At 42.3% G+C, this 20,825-nt stretch overlaps 1 protein-coding gene across 1 annotated transcript in view; it reads right to left on the bottom strand.

The window, feature by feature from the left end:
• Positions 1-3,582: 3,582 nt before the first annotated feature.
• LOC121536690 (receptor activity-modifying protein 1-like) overlaps positions 3,583-20,825 on the bottom strand; it is a 91,364-nt gene continuing 74,121 nt past the window's right edge. Inside the window, exon 3 of the mRNA XM_041844130.2 lies at positions 3,583-4,585. Within this exon, the coding sequence (XP_041700064.1) occupies positions 4,330-4,585 (256 nt within the window). The 3' untranslated portion in view covers positions 3,583-4,329. The remainder of the gene's footprint in view (positions 4,586-20,825) is intronic.

The following is a 20,825-nucleotide window of genomic DNA, read 5'->3' as shown; positions in this document are numbered from 1 at the left end:
AATACAGATGTGCCAAGCTTGTGGCGTCATACCCAAGAAGACTCGAGGCTGTAATCGTAGCCAAAGGTGCTTCAACAAAGTACTGAGTAGAAGGTCTGAATACTTATGTAAATGTGATATGTCCATTTTTTTATTTGTATACATTTGCAAAAATGTCTAAAAACCTGGTTAAGGAAAACTGTGATAAATAAAAAAGTATATCAGTTTCACTTAAGGACCAAAGGATTGACAGCAGTCTCATATACAGTGGGGAAAAAAAGTATTTAGTCAGCCACCAATTGTGCAAGTTCTCCCACTTAAAAAGATGAGAGAGGCCTGTAATTTTCATCATAGGTACACGTCAACTATGACAGACAAATTGAGATTTTTTTTCTCCAGAAAATCACATTGTAGGATTTTTTATGAATTTATTGCAAATTATGGTGGAAAATAAGTATTTGGTCACCTACAAACAAGCAAGATTTCTGGCTCTCACAGACCTGTAACTTCTTCTTTAAGAGGCTCCTCTGTCCTCCACTCGTTACCTGTATTAATGGCACCTGTTTGAACTTGTTATCAGTATAAAAGACACCTGTCCACAACCTCAAACAGTCACACTCCAAACTCCACTATGGCCAAGACCAAAGAGCTGTCAAAGGACACCAGAAACAAAATTGTAGACCTGCACCAGGCTGGGAAGACTGAATCTGCAATAGGTAAGCAGCTTGGTTTGAAGAAATCAACTGTGGGAGCAATTATTAGGAAATGGAAGACATACAAGACCACTGATAATCTCCCTCGATCTGGGGCTCCACACAAGATCTCACCCTGTGGGGTCAAAATGATCACAAGAACGGTGAGCAAAAATGCCAGAACCACACGGGGGGACCTAGTGAATGACCTGCATAGAGCTGGGACCAAAGTAACAAAGCCTACCATCAGTAACACACTACGCCGCCAGGGACTCAAATCCTGCAGTGCAAGACGTGTCCCCCTGCTTAAGCCAGTACATGTCCAGGCCCGTCTGAAGTTTGCTAGAGTGCATTTGGATGATCCAGAAGAGGATTGGGAGAATGTCATATGGTCAGATGAAACCAAAATAGAACCTTTTGGTAAAAACTCAACTCGTCGTGTTTGGAGGACAAAGAATGCTGAGTTGCTTCCAAAGAACACCATACCTACTGTGAAGCATGGGGGTGGAAACATCATGCTTTGGGGCTGTTTTTCTGCAAAGGGACCAGGACGACTGATCCGTGTAAAGGAAAGAATGAATGGGGCCATGTATCGTGAGATTTTGAGTGAAAACCTCCTTCCATCAGCAAGGGCATTGAAGATGAAACGTGGCTGGGTCTTTCAGCATGACAATGATCCCAAACACACCGCCCGGGCAACGAAGAAGTGGCTTCGTAAGAAGCATTTCAAGGTCCTGGAGTGGCCTAGCCAGTCTCCAGATCTCAACCCCATAGAACATCTTTGGAGGGAGTTGAAAGTCCGTGTTGCCCAGCGACAGCCCCAAAACATCACTGCTCTAGAGGAGATCTGCATGGGGGAATGGGCCAAAATACCAGCAACAGTGTGTGAAAACCTTGTGAAGACTTACAGAAAACGTTTGACCTGTGTCATTGCCAACAAAGGGTATATAACAAAGTATTGAGAAACTTTTGTTATTGACCAAATACTTATTTTCCACCATAATTTGCAAATAAATTCATTAAAAATCCTACAATGTGATTTTCTGGATTTCTTTTTCTCATTTTGTCTGTCATAGTTGACGTGTACCTATGATGAAAATTACAGGCCTCTCTCATATTTTTAAGTGGGAGAACTTGCACAATTGGTGGCTGACTAAATACTTTTTTTCCCCACTGTAGATTGCAAAATAGTTGGGAAGAGATCTTTGACGTACCGATCCCATGGCATAGTGTTTATGAACTGACACGCAAAACAACACCGGATTCAAAAATTAGAATCTTTCAATTAAAATTATTATATAAAATTCTTGCTACCAATAGAATGTTATTTATATGGGGGATACAATCTTCCCAGCTCTGCAGATTTTGCTGTGAAGAGATAGAATCATTAGATCATTTGTTTTGGTTCTGTCCATTTGTAGCTTGTTTTTGGACACAGGTCCAGGAATGGCTAAAGGATTGCAATATTTACCTGGAACTAACCTTGCAGATAGCATTACTGGGTGATCTGAAAAGTCATAGTCAATCAATCAATAATATAATAATACTTTTAGCAAAAATGTTTATTTTTAATTCACAATCTGTAGAAGCAATGAGAATAGAAAGGTTCAGAACTTTTGTAAAACATCACAGTATGGTTGAAATATATATGGCAAATAGAAATCCTATATGGATGGTGTTAAGAGATAGATGGGAGGTATTGAATAGAGTTGAAGGATGGGACTAATAACAAATAACAACAAATAATAACAAAGATAGCTAATAATGTAAGCATACTGTGTCCATAATAAGTATATAGGTTGTATGTTGGGAGCTTTTGGGAAAGAGCACAGTTAGAAAGATATGGCATTTAGAAGCAAACCGGATGGACATCATGAAAATGATCGGAGAGGTTGAGAGTAGAAGAAGTTCAGGAGCAAAAAAATAAATAAATATGTATATATATATATATATATATATATGTGTGTGTATATATGTATATATAGATATATATATAGATATAGAATTATTGTAAAATTAACTCTGTCCATAAGGTGTAGATAGTAAGTATAGACCGGAAGTAGAGGCCTGGGCGTTGTTGTTCACTAATTTACTCCAAGTAGGGAAAGGATGGTGGGGTTGAAAAGTAATAAAGGGGAATATATATATATAAAAAATATAAAAAAACATGGGGGATTGGAAGTGATGCAGACAATTACATTGATAGAAGATACAATCTATCTGCAATATTAAGCTGATCCATCCCCCCGAAAAAATAAAAATAATAATAAAAATTAAAAAAATTAAATAAAAAAATAATAAAAAAAACCTGTTTTTGCTTTTTCATTATGGGGTATTGTGTGTAGATCGATGAGGAAAAAAAATATTTAATACATTTTAGAATAAGGCTGTAACGCTACAAAATGTGGAAAAGGTAAAGGGGTCTGAATACTTTCTGAATGCACTGTATGAACTACACATTGACACAACCAGCCCAAAGCGAGAGCTTGAAAAAATACTTACTAGTCGCCAAAGTTCCGGAGCATGTCCTTACAAAGCAACTGATTCACAATGTCACGTCTTTGTTTTTAATCCAAGTTTGTTGTACACAGTCAACATTTACATGGGGGAGGTGGGGGTGGGGGGTGGGGGGGGTGATATTTCCTGCCCTGTATCAACCAATCATAGTGACAATAGTGGTAGGTGGATCGTTTGTCCAGATCTGCAATAGGCTAACTAGCAATCATACCACACATAAAATAATTCTTTTTTTATTATCTTTTTTTTATGACACCAAAGTTGGGGTTTAACCCCACCCCCAATCATCATTTGCACAGTATGCTGTACCTCAGTCTCACATACATCAGTCATTTTTTATCACCTCTTTTTCATATTCACTTTCGATTCATGGCTCATTTTATTTTTTATATTCTTTTGATAACTGACAGCATTTTGGCACAATGCCAAAGTAAGGACTTGAAGGGTGAGTGTAGAAATGTCTTGGCAGTTATGAACAGGAACAGGGACAGGGACAGGTGCAGGGACAGGGACAGGGACAGGGACAGGTGCAGGGACAGGGGATATTGGATCCAGACAGTGTTTATGAGGTGAGTACAGAGTGCACAGACATCATCCATAAAGCAGAGAGATGATAGGAAGATGCTATTTATCAACCAATCGGTGACTGACTGTCAAAAGTCCACTTCAGGAGCTGTGCCAAAGTGTCCCAACTCACTGCACAGGAAATGACCTCATGCCCAGGAAGTCCTTCAAACCAATCAGACACCATCTGTCCTTCATGGAAAACAGCTTGTGATGCTCCACCTAGATTGGATTTGCAGATAAAAGGTAATGAAAGCAGGCACTCCATTTTTAAACCAGTCCTCCTGCAGGGTATAATCAGTGTAGTTCTATGAATCCTCATCTTGTAGTCTGTGTCCTTTCCTATATCCTGTGGCTGTAGCTCAGTGTCATCTCCAACAGAGTGACAGTACCATAGATGGTCTATAATGTTGACCTTGATACAGGCTTTGATAGTCCTCCCAGTCCCTTGCCTGGTCCATGATGTCTGTTCTGTAGAAGCAGCAGCGTTATGTATACCTGTCTCTGTCATGGGTGGAGGGGGCCTCTAGACCTCTTCTGCCCTGGCTGGGGGCCTGGAGGTTGGGGCTGGCCCCGGTTACACAATGCCTTCGCTGCGTTTGCTCCTCCACACCACTAGGGCAGTCATGAGCAGCGTGACAAGGATGGGCACCACAATGAATGGCCCAAGGATACGGTTGGGTGGATCACGCAGCTGCCGTCCCGACAGAGAGCAGTCGTGGAAGTACTGCTTGTGGATGCGGATGAAGAACTCGTCCACCTGCCGGTTGGGCCAGAAACAGTCCATCTTCAGGGCGATCAGGTAGGTGCAGTTGGTGAGCTCACCGTAAGGTCTGTATGGAGAGACAAAGAGAGAGAAGGAGGTCAAATCAAACAAATGGGGACAAGGTTCATACTGTTGGGCGGCAGGTAGCCTAGCAGTTAAGAGTGTTGGGCCGGTAACCAAAAGGTTGCTGGTTTGAATCCCTGAGCCGACTAGGTGAAAAATCTGTTGATGTGCCCTTGAGCAAGGCACTTATAATAATAGCTCCTGTAAGTCGCTCTGGATAAGAGCATCTGCTAAAATGTAAAAAAAATATATGTATATCATAATGAGGGTAAATAATAGCCTACATATTTGAATAGACATGTAGGAAGGTTAGGGGCTCCAAAGTGTGTGTTCTAAATGCACATGATGTAGGGTTAGGGTTACGGGTTAGGGAAAATAAGATTTTGAATGGAAATTCATTTTTGGTCCCCACGAGGATGGAAGAACATAACGTGTGTGTGTGCCCCTTCACCCAATCTGTATAGCCCTGCCATGATTGAGAGTAATGATCCATGGTAATGACAGAGGGTCCACCCCATACATAAAAAAAACTCTCAAAAATGCACACACACGCTCCCCTCCTCCTGACAGGTCTCTGATTGAAGGGCCCCCTCTCCCCCCTCTCCTCGGAACATGCCCTCCACATGCCCTATTATTTATACCCACATCCTCCCTGGCATGGAATGTCTGGCATAGTTAGGACCTTTTTATAATCCCCAGGTTTCCTTACACAACCAATGGGTCCTACTATGCTCCCTCCAACCCACTTTAGCCCCCTGCCTTGCTCCCACCAACCACCCAGTCCCAGCTAGCACTTTCCCCCAGTGGGAGAGTGATACATGGGGTAAAAGGCAGACTATTTATATCCATGCTATCCTACTACATTATATCCATGCATGCTAATCATCTTCAGATGCACAGCTGGTGGAAACACTATCATCAATATCATATGACCTCTATTTAACCAGGTAGGTTATTGAGATGAGAATACTTTATATTTTGCAATAATGACTTGGCAAAAAGTGTACAACAGTACAGTGGCAGCAGACATATGGACAGGAATAAACAATATCTAGGCACAAATGAATTCATTAATTTAATAAAATTGGAACAGCATGACAAAAGTAGAGAGGGGCAGCGGGGAGACGAGAGCGAGAGAGAGAGAGGTACATAGACAGTGAAGGAACGTGGGGGAGAGAGAGGTATGGTTGAGAGACAGGAAGGAGTGTAAAATTAGATCCCCTACAGGGAATAGAAATATGAGCAAGCCCCTATTCTCTCCTCTGACATTTATCCATGACAAGCGTACGACCATGGCCAATGTTATTACTCCAGATTAACCATTATTTACGTGACAGAATTGATTACCTTTATATTACCGCTGCTTTATTGAAATGGGATGCTTACCAAAGTCCCGTCATCTGCAACATTTAATCATCGGAGGAAATGGATCGTTCCTAGACAGTCCCTTTTCTCTCCCTGTACGTTCTCCCAAAACATCTCTGGTACAGTATATTTCCTCCTAAGGGCCTGCTGACTGGAATCTATTCAGTACTGAGAACTAAGAACTGTATAGCAGCCAATATATGGCACAATGTCAAGAGCTCCACTACAGTGCCGACAGAAAGTATTCATACCCCTTGACTTATTCCACATTTTGTTGTGTTACAGCCTGAATTCAAAATGGATAAAACAAATGTCACACCCATCTACACATAATATCCCACAATGGCAAAGTGAAAACGTGTTTTTAGAAATGTTGGCAAATAATTTACAAATGAAATACAGAAATATCTTATCTACATAAGTATTCACACCCGTGAGTCAATACTTTGTAGAAGCACCTTTGGCAGCGATTACAGCTTTGAGTCATCTTGGGTATTTCTGTATTAGCTTTGCACATCTGGATTTGGGGATTTTCTCAAGCTTTGTTAAGTTAGATGGAGAGCGGCGGTGAACAGCAATCTTCAAGTATTTCTACTGATTCAAGTCTGGGCTTTGGATGGGCCACTCAAGGACTTTCACATTCTTCTTCTGAAGCCATTCCAGTGTTGCTTTGGCTGTATGGTTGGGGTCATTGTCCTATTGGAACATAAATCTTGGCCCCGGTCTAAGGCCGTTTGCACTCTGAAGCAGGTTCTCATCAAGGATTTACCTGTATTTGGCTCCATTTGTTGTTTGTTCTATCCTTACCAGTCTCCCAGTCCCTGCCGCTGAAAAGCATCCCCAAAGCATGATGCTGCCACCACCATGTTTCACGGTAGGGATGGTGTTAGACTGGTGATGAGCTGTACCTGGTTTTCTCAATTTTTGTCTCATCAGACCACAGAATCTTTTATCTCAGAATCGTTCATGTGCCTTTTGGCAAACTCTAGGCGTGCTGTCATGTGCCTTTTACTCAGGAGTGGCTTCCGTCTGGCCACTCTCCCATAAAGCCCAGATTGGTAAAATGCTGTAGAGCAGGGTTCCCGAGGGTGGTTTTATTTGTCACCCCAAGTTTTCTGAGCAATATATATATATATATATATATATATATATATATATATACACTGCTCAAAAAAATAAAGGGAACACTAAAATAACACAACCTAGATCTCAATGAATGAAATAATCTTATTAAATACTTTTTTCTTTACATAGTTGAATGTGCTGACAACAAAATCACACAAAAATTATCAATGGAAATCAAATGTATCAACCCATGGAGGTCTGGATTTGGAGTCACCCTCAAAATTAACGTGGAAAACCACACTACAGGCTGATCCAACTTAGATGTAATGTCCTTAAAACAAGTCAAAATTAGGCTCAGTAGTGTGTGTGGCCTCCACGTGCCTGTATGACCTCCCTACAATGCCTGGGCATGCTCCTGATGAGGTGGCAGATGGTCTCCTGAGGGATCTCCTCCCAGACCTGGACTAAAGCATCCGCCAACTCCTGGACAGTCTGTGGTGCAACGTGGCGTTGGTGGATGGAGCGAGACATGATACGTAAAAATGTATGCACACATGACTGTAAGTCGCTTTGGATAAAAGCGTCTGCTAAATGGCTTATTATATTATATTATATGTCCCAGATGTGCTCAATTGGATTCAGGTCTGGGGAACGGGCGGGCCAGTCCATAGCATCAATGCCTTCCTCTTGCAGGAACTGCTGACACACTCCAGCCACATGAGGTCTAGCATTGTCTTGCATTAGGAGGAACCCAGGGCCAACCGCACCAGCATATGGTCTCACAAGGGGTCTGAGGATCTCATCTCGGTACCTAATGGCAGTCAGGCTACCTCTGGCGAGCACATGGAGGGCTGTGCGGCCCCCCAAAGAAATGCCACCCCACACCATGACTGACCCACCGCCAAACCGGTCATGCTGGAGGATGTTGCAGGCAGCAGAACGTTCTCCACGGCGTCTCCAGACTCTGTCACGTCTGTCACATGTGCTCAGTGTGAACCTGCTTTCATCTGTGAAGAGCATAGGGCGCCAGTGGCGAATTTGCCAATCTTGGTGTTCTCTGGCAAATGCCAAACGTCCTGCACGGTGTTGGGCTGTAAGCACACCCCCACCTGTGGACGTCGGGCCCTCATACCACCCTCATGGAGTCTGTTTCTGACCGTTTGAGCAGACACATGCACATTTGTGGCCTGCTGGAGGTCATTTTGCAGGGCTCTGGCAGTGCTCCTCCTGCTCCTCCTTGCACAAAGGCGGAGGTAGCGGTCCTGCTGCTGGGTTGTTGCCCTCCTACGGCCTCCTCCACGTCTCCTGATGTACTGACCTGTCTCCTGGTAGCGCCTCCATGCTCTGGACACTACGCTGACAGACACAGCAAACCTTCTTGCCACAGCTCGCATTGATGTGCCATCCTGGATGAGCAACACTACCTGAGCCACTTGTGTGGGTTGTAGACTCCGTCTCATGCTACCACTAGAGTGAAAGCACCGCCAGCATTCAAAAGTGACCAAAACATCAGCCAGGAAGCATAGGAACTGAGAAGTGGTCTGTGGTCACCACCTGCAGAACCACTCCTTTATTGGGGGTGTCTTGCTAATTGCCTATAATTTCCACCTGTTGTCTATTCCATTTGCACAACAGCATATGAAATGTATTGTCAATCAGTGTTGCTTCCTAAGTGGACAGTTTGATTTCACAGAAGTGTGATTGACTTGGAGTTACATTGTGTTGTTTAAGTGTTCCCTTAATTTTTTTGAGAAGTGTATATATATATATATAGTACCAGTCAAATGTTTGGACACACCTACTCATCCAAGGGTTTTTCTTTATTTGTACTATTTTTTTTTACATTGTAGAATAATAGTGAAGACATCAAAACTATGAAATAACACATATGGAATCATGTAGTAACCAAAAAAGTGTTAAACGAATCAAAATATATTTTATATTTGAGATTCTTCAAATAGCCACCCTTTGCCATGATGACAGCTTTGCACACTTTTGACATTCTCTCAACCAGCTTCACCTGGAATGCTTTTCCAACAGTCTTGCTGTGGTAGCCATGCTGGTTAAGTGTGCCTTGAATTCTAAATAAATCACAGACAGTGTCACCAGCAAAGCACCCCCACACCATAACACCTCCTCCTCCATGCTTTACAGTTGGAAATAACATGCAGAGATCATCCGTTCACCCACACCACGTCTCACAAAGACATGGCGGTTGGAACCAAAAATCTCAAATTTGGACTCCAGAACAAAGGACACATTTCCACCGGTCTAATGTAAATTGCTCGTGTTTCTTGGCCCAAGCAAGTCTCTTCTTATTATTGGTGTCCTTTAGTAGTGGTTTCTTTGCAGCAATTCGACCATGAAGGCCTGATTCACACAGTCTCCTCTGAACAGTTGATGTTGAGATGTGTATGTTACTTGAACTCTGTGAAGCATTTATTTGGGCTGCAATTTCTGAGGCTGGTAACTTATCCTCTGCAGAAGAGGTAACTCTGGGTCTTCCATTCCTGTGGCGGTCCTCATGAGAGCCAGTTTCATCATAGCACTTTATGGTTTTTGCGACTGCACTTGAAGAAACTTTCAAAGTTCTTGACATTTTCCGTATTGACTGACCTTCATGTCTTAAAGTAATGATGGACTGTCATTTCTCTTTGCTTATTTGAGCTGTTCTTGCCATTATATGGACTTGGTCTTTTACCAAATAGGGCTATCCTCTGTATACCCCCTACCTTGTCACAACATAACTGATTGGCTCAAAAACATTAAGAAGGAAAGAAATTCCACAAATTAACTTTTAAGAAGGCATACCTTTTAATTGAAATGCATTCCAGGTGACTACCTCATGAAGCTGGTTGAGAGAATGCAAAGAGTGTGCAAAGCTGTCATCAAGGCGAAGGGTGGCTATTTGAAGAATCTCAAATATAAAATATAATTTGATTTGTTTAACACTTTTTTGGTTACTATATGATTCCATATGTGTTATTTCATAGTTTTGATGTCTTCACTATTATTCTACAATGTAGAAAATAGTAAAAAGAAAGAAAGAACACCTACTCATTCAAGGGTTCATGTGTATATATATATATTTCTGTTTCCTTAGTTGAACATAAGACTGTAAAACACCAGGAAATCAGCTCCAAATTATTTTAATTTTGGAAATCTGTTCCCACATATTCCCACGCATAAGAGAGACATGTGACCGTATAACAAATATACGTTTTGAAATTATTATGTTTTAGTCAAAAATTATATCTGTTTGTGCTGCTTGCGGTCCATTTGCAGTCTACAAATTATTTCTAATTATGTTCCGGCCCCCCGACCATTCGGCCCACGGCTGAATCTAGTTGATGATCCCTGCTGCAGAGACTGTTGGCAGGTTCTCCCATCTCAGCCAATAAACTTTGTAGTTCTGTCAGAGAGGTCATTGGGTTCTTGATCACCTTCCTGACCAAGGTCCTTCTTGCCCGGTTGCTCAATTTGGTCGGACGGCCAGCTCTAGGCAGAGTCTGGGTAGTTCCATATTTTTTCCATTTCCCATTTCCCACTGTGCTCTTGGAAACTTTCAGCACTCTAGAAATTGTTTTATACCCTTCCCCAGATATATGCCTCATCACAATTCTATCTCTGAGATCTACGGACAGTTCCTTGGACTTCATGGTATAGTTGCTGCTCTGACATGCACTGTCAACTGTGGGACCTTATATAGACAGGTGTGTTTCTTTCTAAATCATGTCCAAAGAATTGAATTGGTCACAGGTGGACTCCAATGAAGTTGTAGGACAATCAAAGGGAATTGGATGCATCATTGCAAAGGAGTGTGAATACTTATGTAAATGAGATATTTCTGTATTTCATTTTCAATACATTTCTAGGAATATGTTTTCACTTTGTCATTATGGGGTATTGTGTGTGTATGGGTGAGAAATTCAATCCATTTTGAATTCAGTCTGTAACACAACAAAATGTGGAATAAGTCAAGGGGTATGAAAACTTTCTGAAGGCGCTCTAACTTGGTCCGAGGTAATTTGTAATTTCTCTTGTCAGTATTAACTTATCTTGTCTCAACACATACACACACCACTAAAACATGCTTGTACAGTACAGTAACTGTAATCGTATCTGTACGTGGCGTACCTTTGCATGACCTTATGTAAAGTATTTCGACACTGGCTCCTCTAATACAGTTTAGTTATGTGACCTGTGTTACAATAACCTGCTGAGCTATGTGGAGGTTTGCAAATGGAATATGTGTGGTAGAATGTTGGTCTGTATAGTTGGAACAGTGGCTAGTGTTATTCCCCTTTTATTATTTCTACGGATCCCCGTCCTTCCTGCTCTTCCAGGAAACATGTTGGTGTAAATACTCCCTCCTCTCTCACATACTGTCATCTTTAATGTCCATTTTCCATACTGCAACATGAGAGGCATTGGAAGCTGTTGACAGACAGACGGAAAGACACACATACAGATGGTTTGACAGTTTGACACACAGACAGGCGCTCACACACACACACACACACACACACACCATGTATCCACGCAACAAGATTCACACTCCAAAGCTGTACCTAGTGTTCACATTGCTTGCTATAAACGGTTAGCTAACATTTCACTACCTCTGCTCCGATCACCCAGTTCCCGTTCCATGACAAAAATAATGGCACCTTGCATTTAGTGGGTTATAAACCAATAGGTCTAAAGTCCCCTGACCTTCCTTGATGTAGCTTACATAACAGCTACAGGCTTTTCTTCAGAACCTGACACAGGCTAGCTGCCCACTTGAAATGGCATGACACCACATTTAAAAAGGGCACGAGGGCAACCCTATGTAAGTCATATCAATGGGCGAGTGGCTCTGTGACATTTACTGAAGTCCCTGCTCTGGACAATGTCTTGAGAGCTGCTTCTCATCTCCCTATCAGCCCTCCTGACCTCCTGACATAGCTACTGTATATGGTTACAGATTTAATCAGCAGTGTAAAGGTTGAGACTCTGAGATACAGTGGGGGGAAAAAGTATTTAGTCAGCCACCAATTGTGCAAGTTCTCCCATTTAAAAAGATGAGAGAGGCCTGTAATTTTCATCATAGGTACACGTCAACTATGACAGACAAATTGAGGAAAGATAATCCAAAAAATCACATTGTAGGATTTTTAATGAATTTATTTGCAAATTATGGTGAAAAATAAGTATTTGGTCACCTACAAACAAGCAAGATTTTGGCTCTCACAGACCTGTAACTTCTTCTTTAAGAGGCTCCTCTGTCCTCCACTCGTTACCTGTATTAATGGCACCGGTTTGAACTTGTTATCAGTATAAAAGACACCTGTCCACAACCTCAAACAGTCACACTCCAAACTCCACTATGGCCAAGACCAAAGAGCTGTCAAAGGACACCAGAAACAAAATTGTAGACCTGCACCAGGCTGGGAAGACTGAATCTGCAATAGGTAAGCAGCTTGGTTTGAAGAAATCAACTGTGGGAGCAATTATTAGGAAATGGAAGACATACAAGACCACTGATAATCTCCCTCGATCTGGGGCTCCACGCAAGATCTCACCCCGTGGGGTCAAAATGATCACAAGAACGGTGTGAGCAAAAATCCCAGAACCACACGGGGGGACCTAGTGAATGACCTGCAGAGAGCTGGGACCAAAGTAACAAAGCCTACCATCAGTAACACACTACGCCGCCAGGGACTCAAATCCTGCAGTGCCAGACGTGTCCCCCTGCTTAAGCCAGTACATGTCCAGGCCCGTCTGAAGTTTGCTAGAGTGCATTTGGATGATCCAGAAGAGGATTGGGAGAATGTCATATGGTCAGATGAAACCAAAATATAACTTTTTGGTAAAAACTCAACTCGTCGTGTTTGGAGGACAAAGAATGCTGAGTTCCATCCAAAGAACACCATACCTACTGTGAAGCATGGGGGTGGAAACATCATGCTTTGGGGCTGTTTTTCTGCAAAGGGACCAGGACGACTGATCCGTGTAAAGGAAAGAATGAATGGGGCCATGTATCGTGAGATTTTGAGTGAAAACCTCCTTCCATCATCAAGGGCATTGAAGATGAAACGTGGCTGGGTCTTTCAGCATGACAATGATCCCAAACACACCGCCCGGGCAACGAAGGAGTGGCTTCGTAAGAAGCATTTCAAGGTCCTGGAGTGGCCTAGCCAGTCTCCAGATCTCAACCCCATAGAAAATCTTTGGAGGGAGTTGAAAGTCCGTGTTGCCCAGCGACAGCCCCAAAACATCACTGCTCTAGAGGAGATCTGCATGGAGGAATGGGCCAAAATACCAGCAACAGTGTGTGAAAACCTTGTGAAGACTTACAGAAAACGTTTGACCTGTGTCATTGCCAACAAAGGGTATATAACAAAGTATTGAGAAACTTTTGTTATTGACCAAATACTTATTTTCCACCATAATTTGCAAATAAATTCATTAAAAATCCTACAATGTGATTTTCTGGATTTCTTTTTCTCATTTTGTCTGTCATAGTTGACGTGTACCTATGATGAAAATTACAGGCCTCTCTCATCTTTTTAAGTGGGAGAACTTGCACAATTGGTGGCTGACTAAATACTTTATTTCCCCACTGTATGCCAGACTGTCTCTCTGCCAATTCATCATTCAAGATTTTTACTAAACAGACATCCATAAGATAGTCATTACAGATATTTGGAGTGCCGTATCTGACTCTGCCTGTTGCTACTTGCTATTGAAAACGGAATGTTGAATGATTGAAAGAGATGTCTTTCAACTCCTGAGATCACTTGTTTCCTGCACCTGTTATGTCATTCCATGACATCACATACATTTTCCAAATAAATTACTTTGAAACCGTTGTTTCTGTAACAGAGAACGAGACAAAGAGATGTGTTCTGGTAATTGTCGAGATAGAGGAAGAGCCCAGTTTGTTTAGGGTTTGTTTGCTCCACTGACTGGAAACACAATGGGAATAAATACCTCTCCTATCTTTTTGAAAGATAAGCTTGAAATGGGCATGGTCAAATAGACTCAACAACCAAAGAAACATATCTAAGTTTAGCTTTCTAAAATGAACCAGAAAATCAATAGTTATCTGTTTTTTTAAATCAAAGTTAGCTGGCTAACTCATTGATCCTGTGTTGTTGTCAGACCCTGATCTGTTTCACCTGTCTTTGTGATTGTCTACACCCCCCTTCAGGTGTCGCCCATCTTCCCCATTATCCCCAGTGTATTTATACCTGTTCTCTGTTCGTCTGTTGCCAGTTTGTTTTGTTTCGTCAAGCCTACCAGTGGTTTTCCCCTTGCTCATGTCTTTCTCTAGTACCTGTTTTCTAGTTTTCCCGATTTTGACCATTCTGCCTGCCCTGACCCTGAGCCTGCCTGTCGTTCTGTACCTTGTTACACCACCCTGGATTATTGACCTCTGCCTGCCCTGACCCTGAGACTGCCTGTCATTCTTTACCTTTTGGACTCTGATCTGGATTACTGACCGCTGCCTGCCCTTGACCTGTTGTTTTTCTGCCCGCTGTTTTTGTAATAAACTTTTGTTACTTCAACACTGTCTGCATCTGGGTCTTCTCCTGAAACGTGATAGTTGTAGTATACCCCTCTGGTGCATTGTATTGTATTTACAAAACAATAAACAATGACAGAAATTCTCCTGATGCCTCTGTTTTTTTGTTTGGATGGGAAAAAAATAGATGTTCTTATTTCCTGATATAAAAACGAAGACTAGGATATTTTGGAGAGTATTTATAACCAGCCTTTGTTGTGTTTGTCATCATGGTTCACTGTGTCATTAAATTTGTTTGGGATATTCATATTTCTGTTATGAATGATCAGGCTATTGTGCTGCTAGGCAGATCCTGCAATAAACATAGGGGATATTGAAGAATGCTGACGTGTAGTCAGATCCATGTAATGCAATTTCTATTCTCACATCAGTGGAAAGATATTATCCCTAGTGAGTTTGTTTACTGCAGAGAAGAAGACATGGGTCAAGGGGATCCTGAAAGGTAACAGTAAGACATTACATTTTACTATCTGTATTATTGAGATTTTCTATTGAATCTTTTTTTGTGTGTGTGTTTCACTTAGAGCAGGCTGATCATGTTAGTTTTGTTAGAAATATAACAACAAAGATTAGTTTACGTAGGGCTGGATTCAATCCGTATAAGTATCGTGGAAGATCCGTGTGAAAATGTAAAGGTCATTTCCGATTGAGCCGATATATGCAGTGCTTTCCCTGAATACAGTCTCCGTGACCGTGGGAACATTGCCTTTAATTGTCAATCGCTTTATAAAGCGGATCTTCAGTGCAACATGTTGCTACGGATCTCCCAACATTACGCAATATTTAGTTTCTAGGTTTCCAAGATTACGTTTGCTTGGTGAGATACGCTACTAACTAACCTTTTCAACAGTCGTTTTTCACCTTGAAACATGCCAAAGCTGACTTTGTAAGTCTCAGCTGTTAGCGTAGCTGTTGAAACGGAGTCAAGACAACACAGTGACTAGTTTAGATTCCCTGTGACCAGTTTATGTTCTCCTGTGTCTAAAGCAGGGAGGTCCAGGATATGCTCCAGCTCTCTCCATTCAGATGGACATGAGGTGGGAAAATCCTCCGGCACATTTTCCCTCCATAAGTCACCAGATTGAATTACAGGAGGGTTTAACACCACTAAATATAACTGGGTGGAGGGACAAGGAGGGATAGGGACTAACGTCAACACAGAGAGGGATGTGACTGTAGCTTAGCAGCAAGATACTTCCACTTACTCTCAACTAGAAATAGGGGACAACTCCTTATACATGCAACTCAGTACTGTTTGCAGGTCAATAGTTTTTCCATGTTCATTTTCTTTTATCTAACATCTGCATGAACTTCTTCATTTCTGAAGTGTTCTTTCCTGAGCGTTTGTTTGAGTCTACATCGTACCAACTGTACAGAGAAGTCAGAGGAGACAGAGATATCATCTAGACCTGGTGTTTGATGTACTTCTGATATGCACATGGACATTGTCTTGCTAAGGGGAAATCTTTTACAACCGGTTTTTCACAACCCTGCATTTTGTATTGAAGGAAGCATCTGTGTTATTGAAGTACTTTGAGTGCAGTCTTTCAACTGGAACTGTGTGATGACAAGAGAGTCTTCTCCCATCAAAGCCACCTCTCAAAGCACTTTATTTGATTCAGCATCTAAACTGAAATGGATTTCTGTCACCCCTCACCACAAAGTTTGCCACACTCCTCTCTTTTGAGGCAGCAGCACAGAGAATGCCAAATTACTTCTCCTCCTCGTCTTCTTTGCAAACCGCAGCATCCCAAACAGGCCACTCTGTCAAACTCTTTCATCAAGTTAGCTGCCTGTATCTCTGTAGCAGTTTATGGGAGAAACAGTACCCTGACTTTGTCCCTCTCTTGTCTATGTGTGGAGCAGCAGCAGCTAACCCACCTCTCTAGTTCTACTAGAGCTCTGTACAAAAGTTGTGCAACTTTAATCTCTAGTTCTTAAATTATAGAGTTACAGAGTTCAACAGTTCGATAGTTCTACAGCCAGCTCCACTGTCTTCTGTACTTCTAATATCTATAAGTACTATATGTTCATAGAACAGTTCTGCTGCCCTGCGGAAGCTCTACACATGTTCTGCATTCATTGCAGTTCTTCATCTCTGCTCTGTTCTGGTCAGAGCCTGGTCTGCATAGCAATGAACACTCCTGCAGCTGCTTAGTGCCAGCTCTTCAAAGATACTACTGTATATGGTCACATTGTCATAGATTCAAGTGAATTATGCCAAATACTTCTTCCTATGAAATGAGTTACTGTAATGCCAATGGAATTATTCAGATATTCAGAAATACAAGTACTTTTTAGAATAAATATATCCTTTGACAGTATGAGTTAGATATAAGGGAATATTCTCTGTTAGTACTCTCAGTCTAAGCAGGAGGTGCTGCTGATGCTCCCTCATTCCTACACTCTTAGAAAAAAGTGTTCCAAAAGGGTTCTTCGGCTATCCCCATAGGAGAATCCTTTTTGGTTCAAGGTAGAACCCTTTTTGGTTCCAGGGAGAACCCTTTTGGGTTCCATGTAGAACCCTCTGTAAAAAGGGCTCTATATGGAACCCAAGAGGGTTCTACCTGGAACCAAAAGGGTTCAACCTGAAACCCAAAAGGGTTCTTCAAATGGTTCTTCTATGGTAACAGCCGAAGAACCGTTTTAGGTTCTAGATCACACCATTTTTTCTAAGAGTGTAGTGAATTATACAGGGAGAAACTCAGAGGGTCTTGAGCATTTGGCATCTCTCTTTCATTTTCAACTCACCACAACAGTCAGCAATCAGCAAAGTGATTCAAGGAGGTAGGTAGTGCACGACAAGCCTATTGTTATTGAAGATGACTCGTAGTGTTGAATTGTTCTCTCTGTCTGTCTGTTCACCCTTCTGTCTCTCTGTCTGTGTGCTCAAAGTCTTTAATGTCACCGTGGGTCATCAGATAATATAGATGAAGGGAGGTTGAGGAGGAGGGAAGTGGAGCTGTGTGTGTGTGTGTGGGGGGGGGGGATTATGTTTTTAGAAGCTCCCCACGACGGTCGGAAGCGTTTCACTTGGAGAGGTACACATGGAAACAATCCCAGCAGCACTTGGGCCCTCTTTTTAGGCGGCGGCGGCATACGATACATATCGTATGCCTTTGGAAAGTATTCAAACCCCTTTACTTTCTCCACATGTTGTTACATTACAGCCTTATTCTAAAATGAATTAAATAAAACAAATCCTCAAATCTACACACAATACCCAATAATGACGAAGCGAAAACAGGTTTTTAGAAACTTTTGCAAATATATAAAAAATAAAAAACAGAAATACCTTATTTACATAAGTATTTAGACCCTTTGCTATGAGACTGGAAATTGAGCTCAGGTGCATCCTGTTTCCATTGATCATCCTTGAGATGTTTCTACAACCTGATTGGAGTCCACCTGTGGTAAATTCAATTGATTGGACATGATTTAGAAAGGCACACACCTGTCTATATAAGGTCCCACAGTTGACAGTGCATGTCAGAGCAAAAACCAAGCCATGACGTCAAAGGAATTGTCTGTAGAGCTCCGAGACAGGATTGTGTTGAGGCACAGATCTGGGGAAGAGTACCTAAACATTTCTGCAGCATTGAAGGTCTCCAAGAACACAGCGGCCTCCATCGTTCTTAAATGGAAGACGTTTGGATCCACCAAGACTCTTCCTAGAGCTGGCCGCCCGGCCAAACTGCACAATCGGGGGAGAAGGGCCTTGGTCAGGGAGGTGACCAAGAAACTGATTGTCACTCTAACAGAGCTCTAGAGTTCCTCTGTGGAGATGGGAGAACCTTCTAGAAGGACAACCATCTCTGCAGTACTCCACCAATCAGGCCTTTAAGGTAGAGTGGACAGACGGAAACCACTCCTCAGTAAAAGGCACATGACAGGCCACTTGGAGTTTGCCAAAAGGCATCTAAAGACTCTCAGACCACAAGAAACAAGATTCTCTGGTCCGATGAAACCAAGATTGAACTCTTTGGCCTGAATGCCAAGCGTCACATCTGGAGGAAACCTGGCACCATCGCTACGGTGAAGCATGGTGGTGGCAGCATCATGCTGTGGGATTGTTCTTCAGCGGCAGGGACTGGGAGACTAGTCAGGATCGAGGCAAAGATGAACGGAGAAAAGTACAGAGAGATCCTTGATGAAAACCTGCTCCAGTGCGCTCAAGACCTCAGACTGGGGTGAAGGTTCACCTTCCAACAGGACAACGACCCTAAGCACAAAGCCAAGACAATGCAGGAGTGGCTTTGGGACGAGTCTGAATGTCCTTGAGTGGCCCAGCCAGAGCCCGGACTTGAACCCGATCTAACATCTCTGGAGAGACCTGAAAATAACTGTGCAGCAATGCTCCCCATCCAACCTGACAGAGCTTGAGAGGATCTGCAGAGAAGAATGGGAGAAACTCCCCAAGTACAGGTGTGCCAAGCTTGTAGCGTCATACCCAAGAAGACTCAAGGCTGTAATTGCTGCCAAAGGTGCTTCAACAAAGTACTGAGTAAAGGGTCTGAATACTTATGTAAATGTGATATATATAAATTAGCAAAAATATATAAAAACCTGTTTTTGCTATGTCATTATGGGGTATTGTGTGTAGATTAAGGAGGGAAAAAAACAATATACAGTGGCATGCGAAAGTATTCACCCCCCTTGGCATTTTCCCTATTTTGTTGCCTTACAACCTGGAATTAAAATTGATTTGTATAATTTGATTTACACAACATGCCTACCACTTTGAAGATGCAAAATATATTTTTTTGTGAAACAAACAAGAAATTAGACAAAAAAACTAAAAACTTGAGCGTGCATAACTATTCACCCCCCCCAAAGTCAATACTTTGTAGAGCCACCTTTTGCAGCAATTACAGCTGCAAGTCTCTTGGGGTATGTCTCTATAAGCTTGGCACATCTAGCCACTGGGACTTTTGCCCATTCTTCAAGGCAAAACTGCTCCAGCTCCTTCAAGTTGGATGGGTTCCGCTGGGTTATAGCAATCTTTAAGTCATACCACAGATTCTCAATTGGATTGAGGTCTGGGCTTTGACTAGGCCATTCCAAGACATTTAAATGTTTCCCCTTAAACCACTCAAGTGTTGCTTTAGCGGTATGCTTAGGGTCATTGTCCTACTGGAAGGTGAACCTCCGTCCCAGACTCAAATCTCTGGAAGACTGAAACAGGTTTCCCTCAAGAATTTCCCTGTATTTAGCGCCATCCATCATTCCTTCAAATCTGACCAGTTTCCCAGTCCCTGCTGATGAAAAACATCCGCACAGCATGATGCTGCCACCACCGTGCTTCACTGTGGGGAAGGTGTTCTCGGGGTGATGAGAGGTGCTGGGTTTGCGCCAGACATAGCGTTTTCCTTTATGTCCAAAAAGCTCAATTTTAGTCTCATCTGACCTGAGTACCTTCTTCTATATGTTTGGGGAGTCCTCCACATGCCTTTTGGCGATAACCAAACGTGTTTGCTTATTTTTTTCTTTAAGCAATGTCTTTTTTCTGGCCACTCTTCCATAAAGCCCAGCTCTGTGGAGTGTACGGCTGAAAGTGGTCCTATGGACAGATACTCCAATCTCCACTGTGGAGCTTTGCAGCTCCTTCAGGGTTATCTTTGGTCTCTTTGTTGCCTCTCTGATTAACGCCCTCCTTGCGTGGTCCGTGAGTTTTGGTGGGCGGCCCTCTCTTGGCAGGTTTGTTGTGGTGCCATATTCTTTCCATTTTTGAATAATGGATTTAATGGTGCTCCGTGAGATGTACAAAGTTTCTGATATTTTTTTATAACCCAACCCTGATCTGTACTTCGCCACAACTTTGCCCCTGACCTGTTTGGAGTGCTCCTTGGTCTTCATGATGCCGCTTGCTTGGTGGTGCCCCTTGCTTAGTGGTGTTGCAGACTCTGGGGACTTTCAGAACAGGTGTATATATACTGAGATCATGTGACAGATCATGTGACACTTAGATTGCACACAGGTGGACTTTATTTACCTAATTATGTGACTTCTGAAGGTAATTGGTTGCACCAGATCTTATTTAGGGACTTCATAGCAAAGGGGGTCAATACAGATGCACACACCACTTTTTTTTAGAATTTTTTGAAACAAGTTATTTCTTTCGTTTCACTTCACCAATTTGGACTATTTTGTGTATGTTCATTACATGAAATCCAAATTAAAATCAATTAAAATTAATGTTGTAATGCAACAAAATAGGAAAAACGGCAAGGGCGATGAATACTTT

Source organism: Coregonus clupeaformis, chromosome 23 (genome assembly GCF_020615455.1).
Source record: "Coregonus clupeaformis isolate EN_2021a chromosome 23, ASM2061545v1, whole genome shotgun sequence".
Taxonomy (NCBI): Eukaryota; Metazoa; Chordata; class Actinopteri; order Salmoniformes; family Salmonidae; genus Coregonus; species Coregonus clupeaformis.
This window is presented reverse-complemented; position numbering and strand designations above follow the sequence as displayed.